Source organism: Haliaeetus leucocephalus, unplaced genomic scaffold (genome assembly GCF_000737465.1).
Source record: "Haliaeetus leucocephalus isolate CR32 unplaced genomic scaffold, Haliaeetus_leucocephalus-4.0 Scaffold795, whole genome shotgun sequence".
Classification (NCBI taxonomy): Eukaryota; Metazoa; Chordata; class Aves; order Accipitriformes; family Accipitridae; genus Haliaeetus; species Haliaeetus leucocephalus.
Genome location: NW_010973231.1, coordinates 433985 through 460568, shown reverse-complemented (window position 1 = coordinate 460568; position 26584 = coordinate 433985). Strand labels below are relative to the sequence as shown.

Sequence of the window (26584 nt, the reverse complement as noted above, 5' to 3'; positions counted from 1 at the left end):
GAGCTTCTACAACATCCTGAAATAATTAAGCTGTAGAAATCCTTGCTGCAGGGTGATACAGATGCTAGAGGTTTGTCCAGGTTTAAGACGTTATTTGAGAAATCTGTGACTGAAAAATCTGTCAGAAGTTACTGAATATTTAAATGTTACCTCTGGTTGAGAAAGTTCCTGAATTGCAGGTGCTCAGAGGTTGGGGGGTATTCTGGAGCTGCATTATTATTGTGTGGCTTTGTCATGGTCACATATTCCTCTCTTGGCATCCAGTGTTGGGGAGGATGTGCTGTGCTAGGTGAGTCTTGGACCTGCCCCAGTGCCAGCTTTTCTTATGTACTGCAGTAGGTAATAGGACCTGAATGCCCAAGGGGAAGAGGGATATAGACCTAGAAATCTGTGCTTTATGTTGCCTTACGTTTTGTAAGCCTGTATCCAGGGAGGGCTTACAGGGTACTGCTCATAGCCCATGATATGGGATGGTGAAGAAGTGGATTTGTTATCTAGGAGAAGAATGAGAAGGGCTGTTGTGGCAGGGTGACTGAGGATGCCTGCAACAGGACAGTAGCTGTGGGCTATCTGAATCTCCTAGGTTTTGGGTTTCGTTTTTTGTTTGGGGGTTTTGGGGTTTTTTGTTTGTTTGTTTGGGGGTTTTTTGGTTGTTGTGGGTTTTTTTTGGTTTTTTTTTTTTTTTTCATAAAAATTGAGCCACTGGAGGGAAAAGTCATGGTTGAAGCAGCGTCTTGGGAGAGCAGTGCAGACACTACGGCACTGTACCGCCACACACATGGCGCCTGGGTGAAGCAGAGCCGTTGTGTCCATTATTTCATCATTGCTGACATACTCATTATGCTGGTTAGAATCAGTAGTACTAAAGTGTGTTTTCCTTTATTTATTTTTCCCATATGGAGGGAATGGGGAAATGAGGTCAACAGCTCTGTCTGGCTTTCTCTGTCACTTATTCAGCAAGAGACAAATAGTCCAACAGCTATATTTGCATCCAGTTAATCTGAGCATCTCTCGGATGTAAAGTAACCAACTGCTTCTGGCATGGCAGCCCTGGCCAAAGGTAAATAATTGGAGAATTAATTTCCAGTGGTTGATAAGGCATGGTTTCCCAACAGGTTCCGTGGCAAAGAATTTCTTCACAAAATCAAAGCTGCCCATCCCAGAGCTTTCTCACATCTGGTAAGTACTGTAATAGTGTTGGGGATGTGTATCCTGTTTTTTTGAAAAGATGCTTAATTCAAGAGTTCTTGTTAAATTTTGGAAAGTGTCTTCAATTACAATTATTACTCTTATCTCCAGAATCACTTTCAGGCCCCAGCAGCAGGGTACTCATTGATCTTCCTGACACGTTTGTTTTCTGGAGAGATGTTCACCTACTCAGCAGGACTGGGAAGGTTTGAACAGTGATATAACTGAGAGCAGTTCTAAGTATATTGTAAGCAGCATCCGTAGCTCAAACTGACATTTTTCATGAAATGATACAGAGAAGAAGCACCTCTGGAATGTTTTAGATGTGTTGTTCGTTTTATGTTTCTGGCTGTGTTTTGTCAAAGGAGGCCTAATTAATGCCTAATTTTTAGAAAGTACAACTACATAATTAATCAGTGCTTTTCTAATGAACCAGTACACTTAATGAGCTTATTTAGAAACGATTGCGGATGGAACTGTACATGATAAAATTTGACAAGGATTGTATTATATTTTCATAAACAACATGGTGCTTTGTAATTCAGTGTCATCCTTGCATCTCAGACAGGAGGAACAAACAGTTTTAAATGTTGATCAGAAATGCTGATAGAGATTTTACTTTTATATATGCTTTTATGAAGGGAGATGAGAAGAAAAGCTTGCAAGAGCCTGAACATCTGTCGGGGTCAAAGAATATGTCTGGAATCTTTTCAAAGCGGATTGTCAGTTGTGAAAAGAAAAAAACAATTGAAGAAACACAGTGTTGGGGGAAGTGAATATTGGAATCTAAATTTAAGATTGCTTAAGAAGAATGGATTAATCCAATATGTTAACAAAACACATTTTATTTCTATTGTTGACACAAGTTGTTCTCTGTGCAAAATTTAAAGAGTATTCCTTTCTAGTAGATAATTATAATTTTGTGACGATGTGATTTATCAGGTTGTGTCGCTGTGTTAAACACATGGAATGTTTCATTCTTTGTCACTATAACCTTAACAGCTTGAAAAATTCTCATTACTTTCAATGAGGAGGAAGTTACATCTTTATTTGTTTTAGTCCATGTGCTCATGATAAAATATTAGTCAGTTCTTGCAAAGAGTTAATTTATAAAATTGAATTCTTGAATTTCTGAAGTTCAGTTTTAGTGTTTGAGAAGAATCCTAGAATTAAATAGAGATCCGCTTTAGTGAGAAGTTAACAATATCATTTAAACTTGTCAAGAGCATTAATTTAGCTCTTTTCTTGAGGCTAGTCAATGGTGCTAAGTAACCAATGCTGAAGTCCATTTTTAACTTTTTCTGCTTGAACTAGTTTAAGATCCTGCATGGATTGGCCAAAAGTGCTTCCAACCATGGGAAGGTTAATTTCAGCCTTGGAAGTACAGGATATGTATTTCATGTTATAATATATATGTATCATCGTATTGTATGGTATGATGCATAACAAAAAAAAAAGTACTTTATTAAAAAAGAAAAAAGTGACAAGTCAGTATTAGAAAATTAGCTTGCTTCACCTTCCCCGAGACAAATGTGCAAGTTAGGATCAAGTGCAAATGACAGAGACGCTTGTCTTGTATTAAAATAACCCTTCTCAAAGTTGCATTTCTGTCTCCCCTGTGATTGCACCCATATGTTTCCCTGAGGTAATGGCTTGGAAAATGTGTGCCTGTCATACCTGCAGGGAGCTGTGTGACGTGGATTGCGACGGGGCGCTGACACTCCCAGAGTTTTGTGCCGCTTTCCACCTCGTGGTTGCGAGGAAGAATGGTTACCAGCTGCCGGAGACGCTGCCGGAGACACTGCTGCCTGAGTACCTTCAAGCAGGTAACATCCCTGCGGCAGGTCGTGTTCCTGTAGCCACCTGCCTCAGGTACCCAACGTGTGTGTAGGACAGGTTGTTTCATTTTCCATCCTGCAGGTAGGGCAGGGTTCTATGCTGCATAGTGACTCTCCAGTTGCTTTTTAATGTGTGTGGTTTTAATTGTGCTTACGAGGCGATTGCTGAAGAAGGAATGTATAAAAGCACAAAATAGTGATGCAAAGTGTAGCAGTTACTTGCCTCTTAATGTCTGCCTCTTGGCTCCAGTGTGCTTCAGGTGTCATTATAGCTGAAGTGGCAGATGATTACCTGTAGCAAAGATAATTCAACAAGACTTATATGGCTTTTAACTCTTTTAATGATTTTTCCCTGAAGGGTCTCTCTCTTGAAGATGTGTTGAAAACAATACTGGACTGCTTTAGAACTTACTGTGCTAATATATTTTGTTAGATGCAGTATCAAAGCTTGAATTTTTTTGTAATTCATTTTATGTAATCCACAGATTCTTCTGTAAGTAATTTGCAGTAATGACAGGGGGATTACAACAGTTTGTGTAGCACGAGGATGAATTAATCCAAAATATAACATATCTCAGTAACAATGTGCAGTGAGAGACGTGCCCTTTCATTTGTTCTCTTCACTTATGTCTCTTTTAATTATAAATTAACATTGAAATATATACTGTTCCATCTAAAAAATGTGCATGACTTTCTAGGGCAAGGAGGATTAATCATAGATGATAATTACAGTGCTAAGGGATAATATTTAAGACCTAATAAAATCTCCATTAAATTTGATGACACTGAATATATTAAAAGACAGGAAAAGAGCAAATCAAGCTGGAGTTAAGAAAATTAAATGTTCACCCTGTATCAGATTTGTGAAGTAATTTCTGGTGGAGTCATGTTCCTTATAATCCACTATCTTCATATCCAAAGCAAGAAGCTCCTGTAAAACCTGCACTTCCAAGTCTTCATCACTTTTAGTCTCTCTAATTACATTCCCTTGTCATAATTACAACTACCCTTTTCCCTCAAGGACCACCACTTCGTTCATTACTCTCATGCCTGTTCTCATGAAAATTAGCTTGTCAGCTCCCCCATGCAGGTTCTTGTTGGTGTGTCTTCACATTAAGCCTTTTTGGTTAAAACTCTACTAGTAGGGAATCATTATGCCAATGGGAGGAAGAGCATGGTAAGCTGTGGTTGTTCCCTGGGAGTCCTTTTTTTCCCTAATTTGTCCCTTTCAGCACTGTGGTCTTTACCATTTTCTTAGATGATTATTGTTTCGTGGTGTTGCACGCAACCAAGCATTCCAAGCTGATCTATGTGGAAGAGGTGAAAGGGCTAATTGTTTGTTGTGGGCACTCTAAATACCTCAGCTAATATGCTAATTCTGGTTAGCTTGAGGGTCTGAAACTGTCTTGCGCTCATTCTGCTGCTTAGTCAGGATTCAGAAATCTGTCTTTTGAAAGACTTCCATTAATAAAAAACAGAACATCTCAACACACTGTAACACCGTGAATCACAAGAAAGCATAGAGCCCTGGTTGTATGAACTTCTGAAATGAAAGCATTGATAAGTACGCAAGTGCCTCATACACTTACCTAAATGTCAAAAGAAATTGCCAGGAGAAACTTTCTGTTTTCATAATTTGATTTCTGTGAAATGTAGGTTTTTTGCGGGGGGGGGGCTTGTTAGGAACCCGATGAAGATTACTGGAAACTGTTTTTCATTAGGTTTTTGTATTTGTTCCAGAATGAGGCAGAATTTGGTTCAAGTGAAATACTTGCATCTGATAAGAGTGTTAAAGCTTCAAATAAAGTGACTTGGAGTGCAAGACAGAACATTTAAGAATTAATTGATCTTGCTAGCTTTATGGCTTGTTCTGTAAACTACAAGCGCAGGTCCAAATGCTATCCTGGCACAGCTCCATTGACAATTTGACCCACCACCTTCTTTTCTGGAAGTTTTTATTAAAACTAATTTACAGAATCTATAAAACTATTTGCCCTGTACGTAACCCACTGTACTGTACATTAAGACAGATTTGCAAGAGCTTAATTTGTTCAGAAAAACTAGATGTTAGTCAGAAACTAGAAATTTGATGTGAGAACTGGTTATTCTGCCTTTCAGTATATTGATCTTGAAGAAAAGCTGTTTTCCAGCTGTTAAGACAGATTTATCTCAGAGGAACTAATCCCAGAGTGATATCAGCAGAAGGACCTGAGCTTGTGGAATAGAAATGAGGTTCTTGTGAATATTCCTGTGAGAAGTTAGAGTTGATTTTTTTTTTTTTCCTTCCCTGCTCTCAATGCTGTTTAGTTAAAGATGGTATATACTGCAGCATCTACTGTGTTTAGTGTCCTTGCTTTTTGCTGCCCTTCAATTTTAAGGTATAACGTAGGTTCTGCTATACTTTTCAGTATTCAAAATGTCAAAAATTGGAGTTGAAGGTTTGGTAAGTACCTTTAACATTCCTAAGATGGCAAGATATAAACTATAATGTCAACTAAGTTGATACTGGACTGTGAGGAGGAAAAACGCAAACAAATAGTTGTTGTTTGGCAGTTAATGTTTACTAAGGATCACTTCTCCCAAATTTCACAATTATTTGTACAACAGAAATTATACATGCTATCCCTTGCATGACATTGACTTACTCAAAATACAAGATAGGCAGATTTTCTTCATGGTGTTTGTCATCCATGGCTTCTGATATGTAGAAATGAAGGTTAAAATGGTGCTGGAGCAGGTTTTTAAGAAGTGTGTATTAACCGAAGATTTGGCATGTCTTGCTTGGGTTTTTTTTCTTTCTTTTTCTTTCCCCTGCAGCTTCTTTGAAGCCCATGCGTGACTGCGCACTGTTTGATTCTTATTCTGAGTCGTTGCCAGGTGGTCAGCACACTCGGGACTTCAGTCGGACGGAGGTGAGAAGGCGTAAGCAGGGTAGTTACCTTGCAGAGTGCAGAGGAATAGGACAGCTTCACAATGGCTGTGGTATGCGTAGCAGCAGAACCGCGAGTCTGAGAGGACTTTAGAAGTCTCTAAGCTTGCCATTAAGCCATCTCAAACTTCTCTCTCAGCAATTTCTTCAGTGTGTGGAAAGGGCTGACAGGCTTTTCAAAAGATATTCCTGCATAACAGAGTTCACAGTAGTCATTGAGGGACTCCAGCCTCGTGCGATGCTGGAGTCTGCAGAGAAATACCCCTTACCTGTTTGTGTCCCATGGGGCTGCATTTGGCCCTCGGGCGTTGGGAGCAGGCGATGAGGGGCAGAGCCCATGCTGCAGGAGGGGTGGTGGCACAAGGACTGTGCTCAGGTGAAGTATCTCCTGAATGTGAATTGGTCAAAAATGTGAGACTTCAGGCACAGACCTTGTTATCGTCAGGCACTCCTGACTGTGTAGCTCTTGAGTGTTTCTTCCATTTACAGTGCTCCATTTCCACACTTGCTCCCCCAGTTTTGATGATGAGAAGAAAAATATCTTGGCTTGTCTTGATTCCTTGTACTTTGCTTCTTTGGAGGCTGAAACTATCCAAGATTTTGTACAGTATGGACATGCATAGTTCTGTTCTAAGTGATTCAGTCTCCATTTTAATATCCAGCCTTTTCATAGTCTAAGCAACTACCATCTAAGGGTCTAGGTAGTAACTGTAAGGAGCTGGGAAGAGTGTTTTGAGGGAAGAATGGAGATCCATTGTAGCATATCACAACAGATGCCAGCCTTGTAATGGAAGACTGTTGCAAGCAAAACTCAATTAAGGAGAAGAGTGTATCAATGATGTTAAAAAATGAAACTTTAAAGATCCTGTAAAGCTGAACTAACCATGGCCACCGAGTTGTGCCTGGATATTGCAACTCTGAATATATATGCTGTGGGATTTAAGGGTTTAATATTTAAGATAGTAAATCATATGGCAGACTGACTGCAGGAATGGGCCCTTCTGACGCTGCTTCCAAGTTAAAAAGTAATGGTATGTCATGGCAGCTCAGCAAGGCTGTTCTCCAGTTGTTTGCTCCCTGTGCCTTGCTCTGGGGAGTTCCTGGGTCAGAACCCAGCTGTTCCCTCATCAAATTCAGCTTGGTAGTGGTACCACCAAACGGGCTTTCCTGAGCTGCTATGGAGTGCAGTGTTCACTTTGGGCAATGCTGCAGCCAGCGCTTTGAGATTCCAGTTTATCTTCTGGAACTGTTAAAATATATGTGGTCTCCCTAGGTGGTATTGCTCTTTGTACAGCAGCTTCGGCAGAGTACAGCCACACTGGGTTTTGAAAGCAGCGCCGCTGTTCTGGTAGTGCAGGCTGCTGGTACGCTGGCAGCGTGGGCAGGTCCTTTACTGCAGCGGAACAGCCTTGTCCCTTGCATATGACCTTATTTTGGGAGGGTGGTTCACAGGGGGCTGCAAGATTGTGCCACAGGCCATGCTGCACTAGCACTTCTTCACTGTGCTGTTGTGTGGCAAAGCTCAACAGTCCCTTGAGAGTGTGCCTCATTAGCATAGATGCATATTGGTTTGCAATTTAAACAAGTGTAAGAGGCAAAATTCAAAGCGATTTGCATTGAAAACTCATTTGCTGATGTCAGCATGTGTCTGTATGTATATACATAACTCCATTTCCAGACTGCAGTAAGAGTCAACTGAGTATTTGAGTTAACTCACTGCATCAGCTAAAGATACTCGGTTTTGGAGTGAGTTATTTGTCTTCTGCTTAGAAACTGTCACATCCCTGTTTGGATGGGATTTTTTGTCAGTAGGCAAGACTCAGCTTCTCTTTTTCACTTGCATTTTCATGTGCATATACAAATACACAAGCTTATATAAAAAAAGATACAGATATAGTACATAATTAAATTATATTAAAATATAAATAAACATACAATGATGTATCTTTTATACACATAATTAAAAAGCTTCAGTTTATGTAACTTCTTGACTTCAGGATCTACTTCAGTATTCTCTGTGGCCTAGGGAGTCCTTGGTTTTGTTAGCATACGGCTTCACAAGTGATTACCCAGATAAGCAAAGTGGTCTTTGGTTATTGCAGAGTTGTGAGGAAGTTTGCTCTTTAGTAGTGCAGCCTTTGGGACTGTGAGATTAGAAAGTTCTTTTATATCTTTCAGAAAGCTCAGAAATCTTGCTTTCAGAGTCATCTTGTCTTTCTTGGAAATAAAATGTCATTTCAGTAACCTAACCAATACAATTTTATAATCTTATTAAGTGTCTGTTTTTTAGGCTCTTCTTGTTTGTGGTCCTCGAATGTATGTGCAGAGTAAGGATAAATCTAGAAGGAGATGACTTCCTAAGCAATTAAATTGTATGGTTTTTTGCTTTTTAGATTTTTCTGCTGCAGTGGAGACGATAATAGTAGGAATATTATAGTAATAATTAAATAGCTGTAGAGGGTATACAGCACAAAATGTAAAAAACCCAAACAAACAAGAAATCCCCCATTTTGTGTTTAATATTTACTTCGATTTTCAGCAGTTAAGCTTTCAGACCTCCTCTGCCTTATCTCTGTGCTCTCCTCCTGAGAGATTCTCACCATAACTGCCACTAACTTGCAGATTACTGTGCTGCCTTTGTAGTCAGATAATGTTCTTGGGGAACAGCTGGGTCTTCTGCTCCATTCCTAGGTTCTGCAAGGTGGCAGGATGTTCTGCAAAATCAGAGGGTTTTTTATGGCTAGGATGAAAATGAAGAAGAATCTGTAGCATGATTGCCTGCTGGCTAAGCACAGATAGTGTTTCCTGACTATATCACAATTGTTGACTGGTTTTGCTCCATTTCTTCACTGTCTGGGTCCTAGACATGCAGGGCAAAGCTCTCAGTTTGTTTCAGGGCCTTGTTATTTTGGTCCTTTGTTATCCAAAATTAATGAACTATAAAATCTCTTCTCAAAACTGGTTTGAGAATGATTTTGACTTGATTTTTTTTTTGTTCAACTGATGTTTTTATGTTCAGAATTAATACACTGAATGAGTATCATTTGGAAGGTCAGTGATTCATCTCCCATTCATCTCCCTCTGTGGGAAATGCAGTAATTCACTGTTGCAATTTAATTTGTAGCTTGGTTACTTGAGGAAATATAGTTTAGATACTTGATCACTAAATTAAAAATATTATATTATCAATGCAATCAGTTATGCATTACCTCCATGTCTTTGTCTCTTCCCAGCTATCATCCATTCAGGCTATTTAATTTATTAATTTCGGAAGACTATTTTTACTGTGACTGCTGAACTACAGTACTGCAGTACAATGGAAACAGTTCCTGAATACATCCATATAGAAAATAATGGCAGGTGACAGGTCACCTGAATGCTAGGCTTTGTTAAACTTATGAAACACAGAAAGACTGCTAATGTTATGCTCAAGAATGACAAGGGTGACTGCTTTTTTTTAACCACGGAGGTTTTGTCTTCCTATTTTTCTTCTCAAGTTTTTGTCTCCCACTCTGGTTCTGGTCTTTTTTTTTTTTTTTTTTTCTTTTTCTTTTTTTTTTTTCATTCCTTTGGCTCTTTTCCACAAGCTTTCTCACTGCCAAAAGCTTAAAGATAAAACACAAGATTTCACACTATATGCATAAAATGACTGGCTGGGGTTGCTCTAAACGCCCTCAGAAATGTGCTCACAGTTCATTGAGATTTGTGAGAGTCATTCCATCAATTCAAGCATGCACTGAATTAGGTCTTTAGTCTGATGCTCTTTACTTTAGAGAGTCAGGGCTAGCTAGGGATGTGAAGTTTTTGTACAAATGTTTTCAGAAGCCAATCCTCAAGCCATGTTTTTGCTATGTTGCTTCCTCAGAAGCATTAGGGAATCCCACATGCAATTTCATAAAACAGATCTGATAGCCCTTTACTCTGGACTTGGCCTTCTTGAATTACTGACTTGAGATTTTGTTGTTGTGGGGTTTTTTTGTTTTGGTTTTTTTTTTCTTTAAATATCTGCAAAATCTGTGTTTCTGAAGTAATTTTTTTTAGGCCCAATGGATTTCAGGCCATTTTTAGGCCTAACCTCTTCCATGCTCCCTGGGAAAAACCAGCAGCACTTAATATTTAGGGAAGCTTAGGGATTCTGACGTTTGCTTTATTGTTTTGGCTTCAGAGTATATCCTTGTTCTTGCAGATTCTGGTAGTAGAATTTGTTCCTCGTTTCTTCTTGTGAGCTACACAGCAGAAGTTACAACAAATGCCTGTATTGTAAATTGCTGCTGAAATAAAGAAAAGTTAAGGAATAAGGCTGGGGAGAAGTTCCCTGTTTTCCCATCAGAAGCCTGAATGGGCCTCCAGCAGGCATGCTGATGAAGTTTGTTTTCCCATCTCAGTGACTGCATGTTCAAAGAAAAGAGTAGTCCAAGGATCAGCCACCTCAGCCAGAAGACTTTAGATGCAGAACTACTGGGCTCTGGAGTATGGCTTGAGTTTTGGCTAGAGAGTCTGTTCTGATGGAGACTGTAACTCTGGTGAAGGGACTGGAGAAGGTTTCCTCAACCCTAACACAGGTGTTACACCCACAGAGAGAAGAAAACACAGAATATCATTGCCATGTTGTGAGAAGTCTCCCCTTGCATATAGTCCTTAGTTTCTTGTCAGTCACTGTTGAAGTGCTTCGCAAATTAATTTCAGGTGTGGAACTGCTGTACCTTGAAAAGCAGAGTTACAGTTGTCTTTTTGAAGGTCCTCTATGCTCCTTTATTTTACAGAACAAATCATGGTGCAAGAGAGAATATCACCTTTATTTGTGTTGATCTGTATTCTTAAATATTTGACTGTAGAAATGTGGGTGCTATGCCAATCAGTATAATAAATACATCTTTCTTTAAGAAGGCGTCAGCTGAAGAGATACCTGATAATTCTGCCCTGTTACAAGATGCAAAGAAAGATGACAAACAAGGTATTCAAATCACTTCCCCCCCCCACCTCCGTTATGGGTTAAGTTCTGTGTGTTATTAGTAATTCCATGTATTTGCTGACAGAAGCAATGTTATTTTTAATTTCTAAGCTGCCTATGTGTTGTTATAGATTTAAAAGCAAGACATTTCTTTTAAATCATTGACAGCAGCTGAGTTGAAGACAAATAAATGGATGTGTTTGCTTCAAAATTAGTTCTATCATGTGAATGGTATGAAATGCACCTTCCAAAATAAGTGTAGTCCTAAGGTAATTAATGTTGCACTTCTTAGTCTAATAATGTTATAATTGTTGTTATGAGGAATTTTTTAAGAGTAAAGACTACACTGTGCCAAATCTTGGATTTCCCTTTTTGCAGGAAATAGCAATACTTCAAAATTAGCTTTTATTCTTATTTAAAAAAAAGTCCCTATATTTTTTTGCGAAACAAAAGTTTTGGACAAACTGGATTGAAAATACTTGATTCATTTATTTCACTTGAAATCTGTCAGCAGCAAGCCATGTTAAATTGAAGTGATCTTTTTCTTTTTCCATTCAGCAGCTACTAGGGCTTCCAGAATCAGTGCTGGATCATCACAGTCATTCCCTTTTAGATGCGCTTTCCATGATCTTTCAGGTTCTCGCTTGCTGTCCCTGTCCCTCAGCTGTGGAAACAAAACAGTTGTGGGTATTTTGTTGCCTTATTCTCAGAGCTGTGGATTATACTTTAATTTAAAAAAATTACAAATTTTGACCTCCCAGCTTGTCCACATGCTGAGGTTGCATCAGAGCTGTGAGATCAGGTAGTCCACATTCCTGAATCACCTTCCACACTCAGGTGTGACTGAGTTTGGCAGATTCCCAGTGTCCCTCATTCAAAGAAAGGTTGTCAGAGTTGATAGCAGTTTGTAAAACATTTTGACAAGTCAGCATAGTCCAAGAAATTCATGTTTTATTGACAAGGTTTGTTTTGTTGTAAAATTCATAATGGAAAAGAGCAGACTTCAACCTTGAAGATTATTGCTTTCATATGTCTAGGGCAGATTTACTTTTTACTTGGGGAATTTTTTTTTCCTTCCTTGTGTAGGTGAAGAACTTGTGCTTTCCTCTTAGTAGCTGACATGTTAAGTCAGATGGGAAGCTGCTTTGGTACGTGCAGTCCTTTGGGCTGAAGATGTGCTGTATCTATGACACAGATTTCTACCTTTTCAGCCAAAGAACAAATGCTCTTGTTCCACCATTTATTGCTGTCCTGACAAATGGAAGAGCAGATCGCTCTCCTGACTGAGGAGATCTCCCCAGAAGTCAAGAACCTGTAGTTCAGGACTGTAGAAGCAAATTTTCCTCCATTTTCAGAACTATACAAGTAAATTAGCTCCACTCTGTCAGGTTATAATATAGGTAAATGTGGAAGATAGTGTAAATAGAACTGGATCACAAGAATCAGACTTTTCCCACGTGTTTTATTTGATAAAGGCAGATGGAGATGAGCGACTTCGTTCCAAGTGGTTATTTATAATACTGTGTGTTACAGTACATTAAAATGCTACAATGCATTAAGAACGCCTTAAGAAAGTCATTAATAAAGGCTGTGTAGGCGTCAGTGGAAGGGGAGTAAGCACAAAGACTGGGATTTTCTAAATTTTAACCCTGGCTCTGTCAGTGCCTTATGACATTCTTTGGGGCGGGCTGGTGAGGTTTCAGCCTTCAGAAGCAGCCAGTCTCTCGTGCACCCTGGCTTTCCAGGTTTGTAACGTGGGAGAGTTGAGTCCCAGCTCTGCCAAGTGTCACCAGCTGCAGTCTCTGTGAGAGCGCTACATCTCTGAAAGAGAAGACTGTGGATTTAGACACCAAAACCCCCAAATTCTCAAAGTTTGGGATTATTTGACAATTTGGGCATAGGCCTTTGTATTCTTGACTCTTGTGTTCTTAAAATGTATTACTTTTTTGAGTGCTTGGGTGTTCCTTTCTCAGAGCTGATAACCTGTAGATTCTACCTGCACGTACTTAAAGTAATTCTCATTGTTTTGGTTTTTTTTTATTAAGCTCTTAAAGTAAGCACTGCTCTCAAAATGATACCAAAGGAATTTCAGCACTTGACTGTGAAAACAGGTAAGAAAAAAAATTGACGTGTTACTTCCATTAGAATTTTGATCAAATATTTTTATATCACAGTAAGCCTAAATTAATGTAATTTGATTAATTTTTTTAAGATCCTTTTGCTCATACTATTTTACTACTGAAATTAGCTTTTACCTCATAATGACTACTACTTGCAAAATTAATCTTAATTAGTACTTAAGGTTGTCAGAAGGTTTTCTTGCTTTCTTTCCCTTGTTAGTGTATATGCATTATTCATGTGTGGGAAATGTTTTTAATGTAGCATTTTGTAAGGCGTCTGAATTTTGTTTTTCTGTACTACAAACAAGATGCCAGAGCATATACATGATACTGTACCTCTTGATAAAAGCTCTTCTCAAGTGTGGAATAAGTATTGAGTAACTATATTGAAATGGCCTGCTTCTTTGTAAAAACTGAGCTTTCATATTTTTTGTCAAGGAGCTTAAGGGTAGGTAGCCTTTTGGAAACACAGACGTTGTGGCACTTACAGCACTGATGTAAGCTTTTGATTTGGGGGGCATTCCTTTGTTGAAACCATCCCTGATTTTTCCCTCTCTGATTCCAATATACATTCCTTGTTCCTATCATACTGGAAAATGTTACTTCTGGAACGGCATGTGTCAAAATTGCATAGTTGTTTCAGAAACTTCCCATGCATTCAGTTGAGTTCATGAGACCTCCCCTGCCTTCCTCTTTGTTAATCTCTTTCCTAGAGTGGTTAAGAGTTAAGAACCTCCCTGGTTCCAGTCAAGCTAAAATCTGGACTTGCTTTCTTTTCCTTTTGCATAAATGTTTTTACTTGTGAAGATATTCTTGATTAAGAAAACTGACCCCACATGTCTGTCGCAGCAGTTTTGTCTTATAGCTCAATTTTTTCATGGCTGCTCAACAGCTGCATGCCTCGTTTCCCAACTCTTTTTTTCCTGGCTTCTTCCCAAACACTTGGCAGCTGCCAGATTTCCTATCTTCAGCTCCTATTCTCAGATGATTGCTGCTTCTCCATCACACACACACATGTTCTCTTACACTTCCCTCTCAGGGGGAGAGGAGGGTGCTTGCAAGACTTTCAGTTCTGTTCTCCTCCCCTCCGGTTTTGCCCAGGAGCGCCCCAGGGAGTTTTATTTTCAGTTCAGCAATTCCATCTTCGGTGTGCAGGTGACGGTAGGCTTTTTCCTAAGCATATCTCCTTTGCCAGCAACCTCTTTTCCCCATGTCCTTCATCTCCTAGTCAGGGAGGGCTTCCCAATGCAGCTGTGCTCCTCCAGCAGCATTGCTGTGTTTCTGTACCAAGGGAGGCGGTGGCAGAGTTTCACCCCATTGTCATGACTCCTGTCACTGCTGGGGTTTCACCCTTGCTGTCCTGCACATTGAGGGTTTGAGTGAGCACATTCTGAGGTTGCATGATATGATTGATGTCAGAAGTAAAGATGTTTATCAATCCAGTGGGCTAGATACAGCACAGTAATTGAGCAGTTATTTCAGAATCAGTCACTGTTCTGAAAGGTCATTGTAATCATTAACCTTCAGGATGAAAACTCAGTTGGGATGAAGTAGGAGAAATTCTGCATCCTTTTTTGGTTATTCATTTGGGCTGTTTGTGTAAATTCAGGAAAGATGCTGCTGCTGTGCTTCGTTATGGGAAAGTTTTCTTTGCTGTCAGAAGGACTAGGAACTTGAAATAGGTAAAAACTTTATATGCTTGGCATCTCTGAATATCTGGCCAGTTTATTGAGGCTCCTAAGTGCAAGATCATTGTTGGCCTTAGACTTTTAAAGGATTGAGGCCCAAATTTGCGGGCCACCATTAAGAGATGAGTCAGTGGGGGTGATTTAGACTAGTGGGGAATTCCTTGGGTTTTTTTCTTTAGCTATGTGGCATACTTGCACCCTTTATGGTACAATTTTCCACCCAATCTTCAGCCTGTAAAGCGAGTGTAGGGTATTAGGCTACAGCCAAAAGTTACTGAATCAACATCCTTTGGAATGTTAAAATTAAGTTTTATTGGAAGAGTGCATGGGAGCAGTTGAACACCCAAACCGGGAACCTTCACGTTCTCCTGTGAATGAATAAATAAGAGTCCACAATCGTATATGACTTTAGTGCAAACCAAGCTGTTCAGTTCATCAGGCTCTACTACTCCAAGAATTGTACAAACTTTTAAATAATAAATGTCATTAATTTACTCAACAGCTTTAACTTTTTATCAGTTTCACGTTAAGTTAGGCTTATGTATCCATAGCAATAGAAATATGGAAAACTCATGAACTGGATAAATAGTTTTATATTATCTTGAATGATTATGTTGTGTATGTGTATAAACCTGCACCTCAAACACAAAGTACACAGAGACTGAGCGTACCAAAATAACTGCACGTTATATGGAAATGCTGCCAGAATTATTTGCATGTCCTAATAATGAACTACCTGCTTTATAATATTTTTTATATTATACTAGTTCTTTTGAAAGGTAAAGCTAAGTCTGGGTATTGTGTAATTGTAGCCTTGAATTTCCTGATTTTTCAAAAGCTTAAAAGAAAATCCTTGGCAGTAGTGTTCTATTGCTATAATTTTTTATTAGTAGTCATTTTGGGATTCTGTCTTCTTTGTGTGCTTTCCTGTTTACCTCAACAAGATGTCCTCAGAGAGTTTGAATGTCAGTTTTACCTGCAGGTTTTTAGATGAAAGGCTTTTGAAAAGAAGTATGAACAGAATTACGGTCTCCATAAAAGAAGGAAAATTTGAAGGTTCTTAAACGTGGCTTAGCTTGGAAAGGATTTATACTTCCTATTTCTATGTGGCATATATTTAATAATTGTGCATGTAATTTAATAATCAGCAATTTCAGCATTGGAAAAATTAGGTCATATGGCTGTAGGGAAGCAGTGCCTGAAGTTGTATTCTCTGGGAGTTTGACACAGAAAGAGAGGAGGATTATTGCCACTGCATATTTTAATAATAATTCCCTCTCTCTCCTTTAGTTGCTAGGAAGAATTTGTTGCACAGAAATCTGGGATGACTGTGAGCCAGTTTGGTGGTGACAATAATCTACTAGAACTTGGTTTATAAGTAGTCGTTTGTGTCACTGCCAGCTGTATTTGGGTTTATTCCATCCAAAGCATCAACTAGCACTGTGTGACCCTAAAAACACTTTCTTTTACGAAGAAACAGTGTGTGGCTATACATGTGCCATATGCTGCTACTTGTCTTCTGTAAGCCTAAGCTTCCTATGGAGGGTCTATGCAGTAGAACAATGCAAGCCATTAAAAAGACAGAATTTTCCAGCTGCTACCACAGAGCTCCTGCTCTGTGTTTTGGAGGATCTGTCAGGAGTGCAGTATAGTAACTGGTGATAAATGTCTGACTTGGAAGTAGGCATATATCTGAAGGAAGCTAGAAACCCTGAGAATTCCCCCCCCACCCCCCAACTTACTTGCTTCTCCTAAGTGTTGTACCTTGATTAGCAGAATAATGGGAAAAGTACAAGGATTCACTTTGTGTGTGCATTGGGATCATTGATGCTGCTGTAATACCTTGAGGATATCTCAGTGGGCTGAATTTGAAAGCAATCACACAGATATGTTTTCTCAAAATTATCTGATGTTAGTAAGGAGAGTAGCAGAAAAGTCACAAAAAGACTATGTAAACCAAGGAACAGCCTCAAGGAATTACCCAGAGAAGATAAGTCAGCACTGTTGTTTTCCTATCACATAAAACCTGCATGTGGCACGATATTTGGCATTTACCCAAATAAAAGAAACCGATTTTTACACTGATAGAAATGTGTTTGATCAACACAGCCTGTAAACTTTCTACCTTCAAATATCTTTCCTTCCCAATGTCAAAGTAGTCTCAACCTGATGTGTTAATTTTTTTTTTTATGTGTGGTAAGAAGATGGAAGTTTGTACTAATTAGTTAAAGTATTTAGGAAGGACATAAACCTTTGTGCTTTGGGAAGCAGGACGACCAATAGATATCTGGACTAGGAGTAAGATGTTTTCTGTGGAAAGTTTATGCTATTCCTTATGTTGTTTTGTCGCAACTACATCCAGGAGTACAGGTCAGAGCTGTCAAACCTATTGCTTTTCCTGCGTTCTGGTAACCAAACTAAAAGGTGAAGCTCTGACTACAAGTGGGCTTTTGAATTCTTAGGACATTCACACTACAAAAACAAAGGGGAAGGAGAAGTGAAAATCAATCCCCATTTCTCATGCGAGATGAGCACACGCTCACATCCACACTTGCAACACTCACATTTTTAACGAACACTGATTCTGCAGCTAAAGGCATTTACTTAAAATATGATGTTTTAGCGGTTCTTTTTTCTTTTCTGTTCCAGCTGCTCAGGAATCTAATGCACTTAAAGCCAGACCACGATCCAGGTACTGCTTTCATTTCTGTTTCAGAAGACCTATGTTCCTCTGGTGTTAGACATAAGGCATAAGAACTAGTGTTGCATTTTTATTTTCTTTTTAATTGGTGTTGTGCTGGAAGTACAGCTCAGATCAGACAGATTTACCAGGAGGGATCTGTAAGCTATAGACCCTACATAAGTACTGCCTTAGGGCCCTGTGATCTCTGGTCATAAGGCGCTGCGACTTTTGCCTGTCTGCCCAGCCCCTCTGCCTTGTCAGGGAGGTGACTGCCTCCAGCCCAGCCCCAGGGGTGTCGTGGTGGGACAGGGGGGACCACCCCATTGTGGGGAACATTCTCAGCAATTTTGTGCTGTTGAAACCTGCACAGTGGTTGCATATGGAGGGAGAGACTCCACGCTCCCGCAGAAACAGCAGTAGTAGCTCAGCTTTCAGATATGGGTGAGTGAATCCTTATGTTGGCATGCGTGTATTTGACTATGGCTGGGCGGTGCGTGATGGAAGGACTTAAGGACTTACACTGCTGTGCACTAGAAATGACACTGGCTGAATTTGGATGTTTGAAAGAAGAGGGAAGCCTGTGCCAGAAAACATCATGTATAAATGGATTACGTGTTGGGTTTGGCTGTTCACCATTGTGGTGTATAGCCATATTGTGCATTGCCCTTCAAACTGGGTTTTTTTGGTGCTAGCTAGAGGGCTTCTGATTTTTTTCTTAAGTAATGAGAGCACAATCAGGAGCTCCCTCCTTACAGGCTTGTCAAAGCCTGCTAATAAAAGAGAATTGGCTATAAGCATGATGAATGAAGATCGAAATCCTCTGTTCTTAAGACCTACATCCAGGAAGGCTGAACTGCCTTGTATGCTATTTTTAAGCTGCTAGCCAAAGCTTTTCACTTTTCACACTGTTTTAAATTTTCTTGCTATGTTACTGAATTACAAATATGCAAAAAATGTGTAAAAAGTATTTTATGCAAAAATGCATAAAATAGCAAATACTTAAGTTTGAAAAAAGTCACTTGAATGTGACCGCTGTGTCACATATGACTGTCTCACATCTGACTTTATGTCACTACTTCAATGCAGAAGTTGAGACTAAAGATTCCTGAGCGCATCCTTCAACTTGGACCTTCTGCTGCGCTTGTTCTGTGTAGCCTGGAGGGCTCTGTAACCTCGAGGGTCTCTGTCTTCAGGTGTGCCTGACCACCAGAGGCTATGATTTGAGTCTGTTACAGCTCTGGACCCTGCCTTTCTAGCCTAAGCTGTGCAAATTCTTAGCTGCTGACCCTTAACTATTGTTTAGGTGCCAGGTCCGCCTGCTGCAAGCGACGATTCACTGTCACGGGGCTCTGTGTTGGCACTGCTGGGGCAGGCATATTTTTGCCTGGTAGCTGCTATCTTACTCAATCTTTAAAAAAAAAATTAAAAGTCTCAAAATGTTAGGTTGAACAATTTTAATGCAAGTAAAATATACACTGCATAATATGGAAAGTAAAAGTATAAAACCTTAAGATCCTGATTCAGAACTTTCCCATTTATTTCAAGGGGGTTGGGTTAGGTCTGATATGATAAGCCTATGGAATTCAAAACTCTACCAAGACAGAAAATACAGCATCAGCAGAGGTTTTTGTGTCACATGTAAATTTTGAAGCAATTATGGCTTTCAGTCCTATATTTATTAAAGTTTATATCAGAAACATAGGATGAGCATTGCCAAATGTCTATCCCACTAAAGAGCTGTTTTCTAACAACAACCTGTTTGGCAAAAAATGAGCCATTTCCCATTAGTGGGAGTTATTTCTGCTTTAATTGAATGTGTTTTTGGTCTTGCCTGTCATGCATAATGTGTTACAGTAAGTGTAACATCTCACGTTGTCAGTGCTCATTTTGAACAAAGCTCTCGGTCTTGCAGAAAAACTGGTAACTACAACAGCTGAAAAATATTGGACACTACTCAGCAAAATCAAAATTCTTAGCAAAATGCACCACATTGGGATTAATGTGATGTGGAAGGGTCTGGAAAGCCGTGTATTTGACCAGTTTTAGTCACTTCGGAGCCATGCAGTTTTTCTGGATTTTGTGGAATTTGGCGACTGTTTGCTATGAAAAATTTATTCTAATGGTTAGACTATTATAAATTACAAAATGTGTACTTGCAAGAGGTAGGTTGAAGCTATACCTGTACAAACACTACCCTTGCAGTTGGGAAAGGAAACAGAAACTGTAAGGGGTAGGATGGGAGGTGTGGAATTTTACTCAGGTTTATTCAAAATAGTTGCTACAATTATCCTGCTGACAGTTCAAGTTAGGTAAGAAGGCCTGAAGCTGTGATATAAAAGGCCTTAAAAAATACTAGCCCTGTAAGCATGACTCGTTCCTTTCTCCAGGCACACAGGTCCCTCTGTTGCCAAATAAATCTATCTTGTCCTAAGGGGGAGCATAGTCATTAGAGCAAGGAATTTCCACCATGAACCTGAGTTCTGATCAGTGTATTTTTAGGTACTATTCACTGTAGTTGTTCAAAATTAATTTCTGAAATAAAATATTTTCTGCTCCCTCCCCCCGTCCCGTTTTTCCTTAGGTCTTATTCTAGCACATCAATAGAAGATGCCATGAAAAAGGGAGAAGAACCCCCTACTCCACCTCCAAGGCCACAGAAATCACATTCCAGAGCTTCCTCTTTGGATCTGAACAAAATATTTCAACAAAACACACAAGGTAAAGTTTGCTTTCTTTCCGTCTTTGAGACCATTTAGGTTAGGTGCATACTTGGCAACTTGATCTGTTTGTACAAATGCTTGACAATATGTGCATATGCTTGCCTTTGCTATAGACAGTAATACAGTACAGAACAGAAGAAGTTGCACTTTCTTGCATTACATTGCCACTGCGGGGAAAAATCAATGTTGCTATAATTAAGGTGATTATAACGTTTTCTGGCATGATAATGGGAAGCTTAACATATGGTAGTCTGTCATCACTGACTGTTTATAACTAGTCTGAATGTTTAGACAATTCTCATCAGTAACTTCAATATATTTGATTTTTATTACTATTTATTTTTTGTAGTTCAGAAGCAGAAAGAAAACCCTTAATGTTTAAACTGGGAGAAAGTGAAATTTCTCGCGTGCAAACTTTTGTGATGTTGAAGTCTTCTATAGGCATGGGGGCAATCAGAAACCATTCTTTGAGTCGAAAGAAAGGGTCATTTCTTTTGGCACAGGTACATGTTGAAGGGAGAGAAAGAAAATGTAGAATAGTAACTGGAGTGAACTGAAAGAAAACCGCTCTCCAGCGCGTTAATGTTTGAACGGTCCTTTTGCCTTGCACAGTGAGTGGTGGAAAGAGGAGCTTTTTGTTCAGGGCAGCAGTCACCCAGCATCGCTGTGCTTTAGCAGTGTCCTTGAACCAGACCCGAGCTTTATGTGGTGCACACCAATCATCTGATTCAAGGACTAGGTTAAACATGGTCATGTTTATGCTTCAGAAGAAAACCAAGGTTTGACTGTGTCAAGGAATGTTTTAACTGGGGTCTCTTATGTGGTTGTTAGAGTAGAAAAGAAAGTGTTTCACCTCTTGCTATGTGGGACTTTTTTTTGTGCAAACACCAGACAGAATTCAAGAGTCCTGCTTTCCCCCCCCCCGCCTTAAACAGAGAAGCAATTCCTGATCTTTGGCTGTGGTTCCTGTTCAGGGATCTGTTGCCTCCAATTTTGATTTCATTATACATCAAAATAAAACCGCAAACAGAGCCAAGCGCACATTTTCTAAGGCAGCAAATCCTCTCAGAATCCAGATAAAAAGTATAACTGGAAGGAACTAAACTTAGATTTAAGTTTCTCTTGGAACATAAATGAAAGGAGAATGTAAATTCTCAAAGAAGTCATTCTGTGAATGAAAAGTAACATCTTGCTTTTGAAACGGATCATTTTGAAAGTCACCATTACTTTTGAAGTAACATAATGATTTCTTCTGGGCAACTTAACAAACTGACTTTTACAGTGAGTGCAGGAAAGGATAACTCGTCCTCCAAACTTCTTGGAGGGTTTTCTCACTGGCAATGGGTCAATTAAGTAAGGGTAGGCAATTGATTGCTTGCAAAGAAAGCAAGTGCTCTGGTCACCCTAAAACTGTTCATCATATTTGGTTCAAATTCATGGCTATTTATAGTTGAAACAAAAATTGGCTCTAGGTTGGCAAAACGTGAAGTATAGTGTGCTACCAAATTGCAGAAATGTGGAAGGTCTCCCAGAGGTTCAGCTTCCTCCTGTACCTGCAGGGTGTTGAACTGTCATTTTTTGGTCTCTTGAATGTTCCCTGATGGCAATGCTAACTATTTGTGGCAGTCATCTTCCTTTAATGCAGCTGCTCTATTTTGTGTCAAAAATGTAAATACTCATTGGGAAAGAATAAGGAGGAATTTGTAGCCTTGAAGAATTCAAGGAAGGACTTGTTAAACAATTTGTAGCCCACCCAGAAGAAGGGTTCCATTTCAAATGAATCTGCATCATCAGAAGGAGGGGATTAAATCAACCCATCCCAGCACACCCAAGTACCATGGTGCATTTACCTTGCTCTGCTTTGAAGTAAAATGTCTGCATTGGAAGTCATATTTTCAGTTCTTCATTCTATAAAGAAACACATGCACACCCTCCCTGTCATTAAGCCCCAAACAGTTGTTATTCTGCAACATCCTATTGATAATCCAATTTTATACAGCTGTGTTCTTTTCTTCCACTTCTCTTGTTTTGATCACCTCACTTTTTTTCATCCTTTTTTCATCCTTTTCCCTACTGATCTTGCTTCTTAGTAGAAATTCCAGTCTCATTATTTTCAGAAACCTTTTTCATCTAGAGACAGTTCTTCCTCAGGGATTGGTCATTGTTTCGGTCAAACTTTTTACTGAGGTGCACTTTCTAAAAACACGATTTGTAGGAAGACAGAGGGATTGAGCGCTGTCACCTTAAACCAAAGAGCCTTACCAAAAAGAATGCGTGTTCATGTTTGTGTGAAGTAAATTGCACACAGTTGTATAATAACAAGCTGTATTCTTATTTCTGCTGACAGTATAAAAAAATAAGAAAAATTAAGTTGAATAGTTTTCATCTGCTATCAGATGATACAGATTTACAATATAAATAATGTGGTGGCAATGTACTATCTAGGTTTCTTGGCTATTGGGATAATACAGCCTGGCATAAATATCAAACCTGACGTGTTTCTACCCACAGGTCAGTTGATTACTTTCTGTCCTAATGTACTCTCAACTGAATCTTTGCTTTACATTTTCTCCCTGCTTTCCTTCCTTCCTTCCTTCCTAGGTTTTCAAAAATAGTCTCATTGTCACAGCTGAACCACAAAAATTAGCTAGAATGACCATCCCTTCTAGCACCACCATATTGCTTAGTGTCAGTACAGAAAACCAGACTGTAAAATTGACCATTTTAATAGCTTTCAGGGTATATCCAACATGATTAGAATAATCCCATTTCAGTACACTAGTTTTTGTCCTACTAATTCTTGTTCAGAAATAATCCTGATTTGGGGAGTTTGCTAGATAATCTGCTCCCACACCTGCAAAGAAGTGTTCAGTAGTATTGAGTTTTATTTTCAGTTCCTTGTTGGTTATGTTGATCTATAGGTATCACTTCTTTAATTGTAAAGCCACCAGTGCATTTTTCTAATTGGAGCATTTTTTTGTTTATTTCATTTTTAAAGGACAGGAAAAGAAAAATCTCTTTTCTTCAGGTAAATTCAGCCAAAGACTGTGGCAGATCCTTGTTGCAGGCACTTTTTTGTGGGGGTGTTTTTGTTTGTTTTTCATTTACTGCTGCTATATCATGTTTGCCACCATCTTATGATGCCCCTCTCCTGGCAAGTATACACAGAGAACATTTACCTGCGATGGCTGGGATGTCCAACAATGTACTAGCCACAGAAACTGTGCTTTAAAATTGTTGAACTGGGACATAACTGCACTTGAAGGAGGCACCTTCATTCATACTCCATAGCTGCACTCTTCCGAGATGCTGTTAACTAGTGTTACCCAGGAAAAACATAAAAAACCCAAGGCAACTTAATGAAAGGCCCCACCTTCTGAAGTGTCAGTATGTGAATTTCTGTTAAGAGATGTTAAGAGACGGAAATCTCTTTTTTTTTTTAATCATGTAGTCTTTACATTAGCATCTGAGAAAAATTCAGTACTGCTGGATTCTCAATGTATTTCTTTTCGTTGACTATATAATCTCTGGCATTTGGCCTATGTACATATTAAGAAAATATTTGGCTGGGTTTTATGCATTCCTGGAAAGACAACAACACGTTTTAAGTAGAAACAAAAATGTCAGTTTAAATACATACATGACCTGGTTTACATCTTCATTTCTTCTCTAGCCCTCTGTCTAGTCAGGTACAAGCCAAGAGCTCCCAGAGTAAGACCTGGGAGCCTGTGGTCCGCAAAGCTTTCCTGCACTGTTCACAAAGGTCGTCTGCAGATTTAGTTGCTCTCTGGGGCTCCTCATGCTCCCTCCCGTCTGCCCTGTGATCCAGACGAGTGAGCAGGTTGTGAGGGGGCCAAAATTGCCGCAGCTCGGAGCCCGGTGCAGCGTGCCCGGGGGGTCTGCCAGCCAGCTAGGATCCTGCAGCAACGCCTCCAGCCACCTTTTACCCTTGAGAGCAGCAGTAAGCTAGCGTCTGCCTTGGGGTAACTCTGGCTCTGGGGCAAGTCTCAGCTTAAGTATTAAAACCCCAAAATACATCCATTGTCTTCTGGCCTTTCGCTCGGTTATGTTTTCTGCCCATGACAGCTACTGAAGAATTTACTTCTGGGCAATTATAGACAGTGACAGCAGTCTGGGTCTTGTTAGATTGATACAGATGCCTCTGAAATACATTTTATTTCCCATTTAGTTTCATTCCTGAATTGCATAACTTCTTTTAATTAACAGTTCTGTTGAACAAAGGATACTTGTTTGGAAAAGAATCTGCTTTGATGAAAAAACAAAATTGTCATAAACAGTGTAGTTTCATGTTGATATGGAAGCAGATTGAATATCTCTGTGTAATTCATCAAAACAGCCATATAACTATTTACAAATGAATTTTTCACTGAAGGCTTTCAGCACTCATTTGCTTTTGAAACTCGCCTCCTGCTGCGGCTGTCCCTGCAGTGAAGAACGCGTGGAATGCAGGCACCATTTCTTACGTCGGCTTGTAAGCAAATACTCACTGTAACCTGGATTTGCTCCTTTGGTGGTGCCGGTGTCAGCCAGCAATGTGGGGCTAGTATCTTTTTGGGTTTTTCTCCCTTTTAAAATGTGAGGTGTTAAGTACCACACTTGGTAAGGCGGAAACACAACTAGCATTTTATTGTAAGTGCAGTGTTTTCCGTTACGGATGATGTTTTCCTAACTACAGTCAGATATGAAACCTCTGCTTAGCTCTGCTGGGCTAGTGATGGCTGCCGGATGAGAAAATGTCCCCTCTGCTCTAAATGTAATGTTCACAGAAAAGGAACAAGGGCACAGATTTATTGGTGTGCATCAGTATTACCGTAAGTGATATAAATGTGTCCCCGCATCACTTCTGTATTCCTTCATATACATGTTTCCCGCGCAGTTTATGGTAGTACTTTTATCATAAGACTCAGTCAATACAAACTTCTTTCTTCACCCTTTCATTTTCGTTAGTGCTAGAGGAAGACTGGTGTTCAGCGTCACATTTTATCCTCTTTTTCATACCTTTGAAGAAGACTCTTTGTTACTTCCTTTACTTCATCAAACCTTCATTACTTCATTCAATTAGCACAACCTTTCCTTGAACGTACAGGCTTGGTGGGTTTTATTTGCCAAGTGTAGAGATTTCTGAATAGTAAGTGTGTGTTGAGATGTCTTTAGTTTTTCATACTTTCCCAACCACGGACAAATTTTATGTATTTCTGAATGTTCTCAGTCTATGTATCAAATAAAACAGCTCTGTAATTGTGGAGGAAAGAGGATTTGGAGAATTAAAATGATTGTTGCTCCGTTGTCATACACATTTTGATTCAAACAGTTCCAAATAGCTACCTTAATACTGTTCGCAGGTGTTTTCAGCTACATTGTGTTTTTAGCTTGGAGAGCCAAATGCAGGTGACTTTCCCTTTTGGGCACATGGAACTGGGTACTAAAAAACCTGCCAAACTTAACCTAGATAAGTATGATTACTGCATTATCTTCTGTATTCTTTTATGCTTAATTAATAACTTTATGCCTAATTGGCTCACAACAACCGCATGCAACGCGACAGGCTTGGGGAGGAGTGGCTGGAAAGCTGCCCAACAGAAAAGGACCTGGGGGTGTTGGTCAACAGCCGGCTGAAGATGAGCCAGCAGTGTGCCCAGGTGGCCAAGAAGGCCAACGGCATCCTGGCCGGCATCAGAAACAGTGTGGCCAGCAGGAGCAGGGAGGTGATTGTTCCCCTGTACTCGGCACCGGTGAGGCCGCACCTCAAGTACTGTGTTCAGTTTTGGGCCCCTCACTGCAGGAAAGACGTGGAGGTGTTGGAGCGTGTCCAGAGAAGAGCAACCAAGTTCGTGAGGGGCCTGGAGCACAAGTCTTATGAGGAGCGGCTGAGGGAACTGGGGCTGTTTGGTCTGGAGAAGAGGAGGCTGAGGGGAGACCTTATCGCTCTCTACAACTACTTGAAAGGAGGGTGTAGCGAGGTGTTGGTGGTCTCTTCTGTCAGGTGGCTGGTGTCGTGGTTTCAGCCCAGCCGGTAAAAAAGGACCACGCGGCCGCTCGCTCACTCCTCCCGCCCCCCTCCGGTGGGATGGGGGGAAGACGGAGGAGAGGAAAAAAAACCAAACCTGGAACCTCGAGGGCTGAGATAAAGGCAGTTTACTGGAACAACACAAAGAAATTGCAACAACAACAACGGTACTAATGAAAAAGTATACAAAAAGAGTGATGCACAGTGCAACTGCTCACCACCCGGGACCCGACGGTCTGCCACTTCCCCCACCGAAAAGAAGAGCCAACCCCCCGGCCCGCTCCCCATTTATATACTGAGCATGATGTCACATGGTATGGAATAGCTCCTTGGCCAGTTCAGGTCAGCTGCCCCGGCTATGCCCCCCACCTCCCAGGTTCCTGTAAAAATTAACTCTATCCCAGCTGAACCCAGGACAATAGCCTAAGCCCATAAATCA

At 40.0% G+C, this 26584-nt stretch overlaps 1 protein-coding gene across 1 annotated transcript in view; it reads left to right on the top strand.

The window, feature by feature from the left end:
* REPS2 (RALBP1 associated Eps domain containing 2) overlaps positions 1–26584 on the top strand; it is a 66312-nt gene that overhangs the window by 12422 nt on the left and 27306 nt on the right. The window contains exons 8-14 of the mRNA XM_010581595.1: positions 1116–1179; positions 2872–3014; positions 5844–5938; positions 10840–10909; positions 12952–13017; positions 17364–17406; positions 19979–20115. Coding sequence (XP_010579897.1) covers positions 1116–1179; positions 2872–3014; positions 5844–5938; positions 10840–10909; positions 12952–13017; positions 17364–17406; positions 19979–20115 — 618 coding nt within the window. The remainder of the gene's footprint in view (positions 1–1115; positions 1180–2871; positions 3015–5843; positions 5939–10839; positions 10910–12951; positions 13018–17363; positions 17407–19978; positions 20116–26584) is intronic.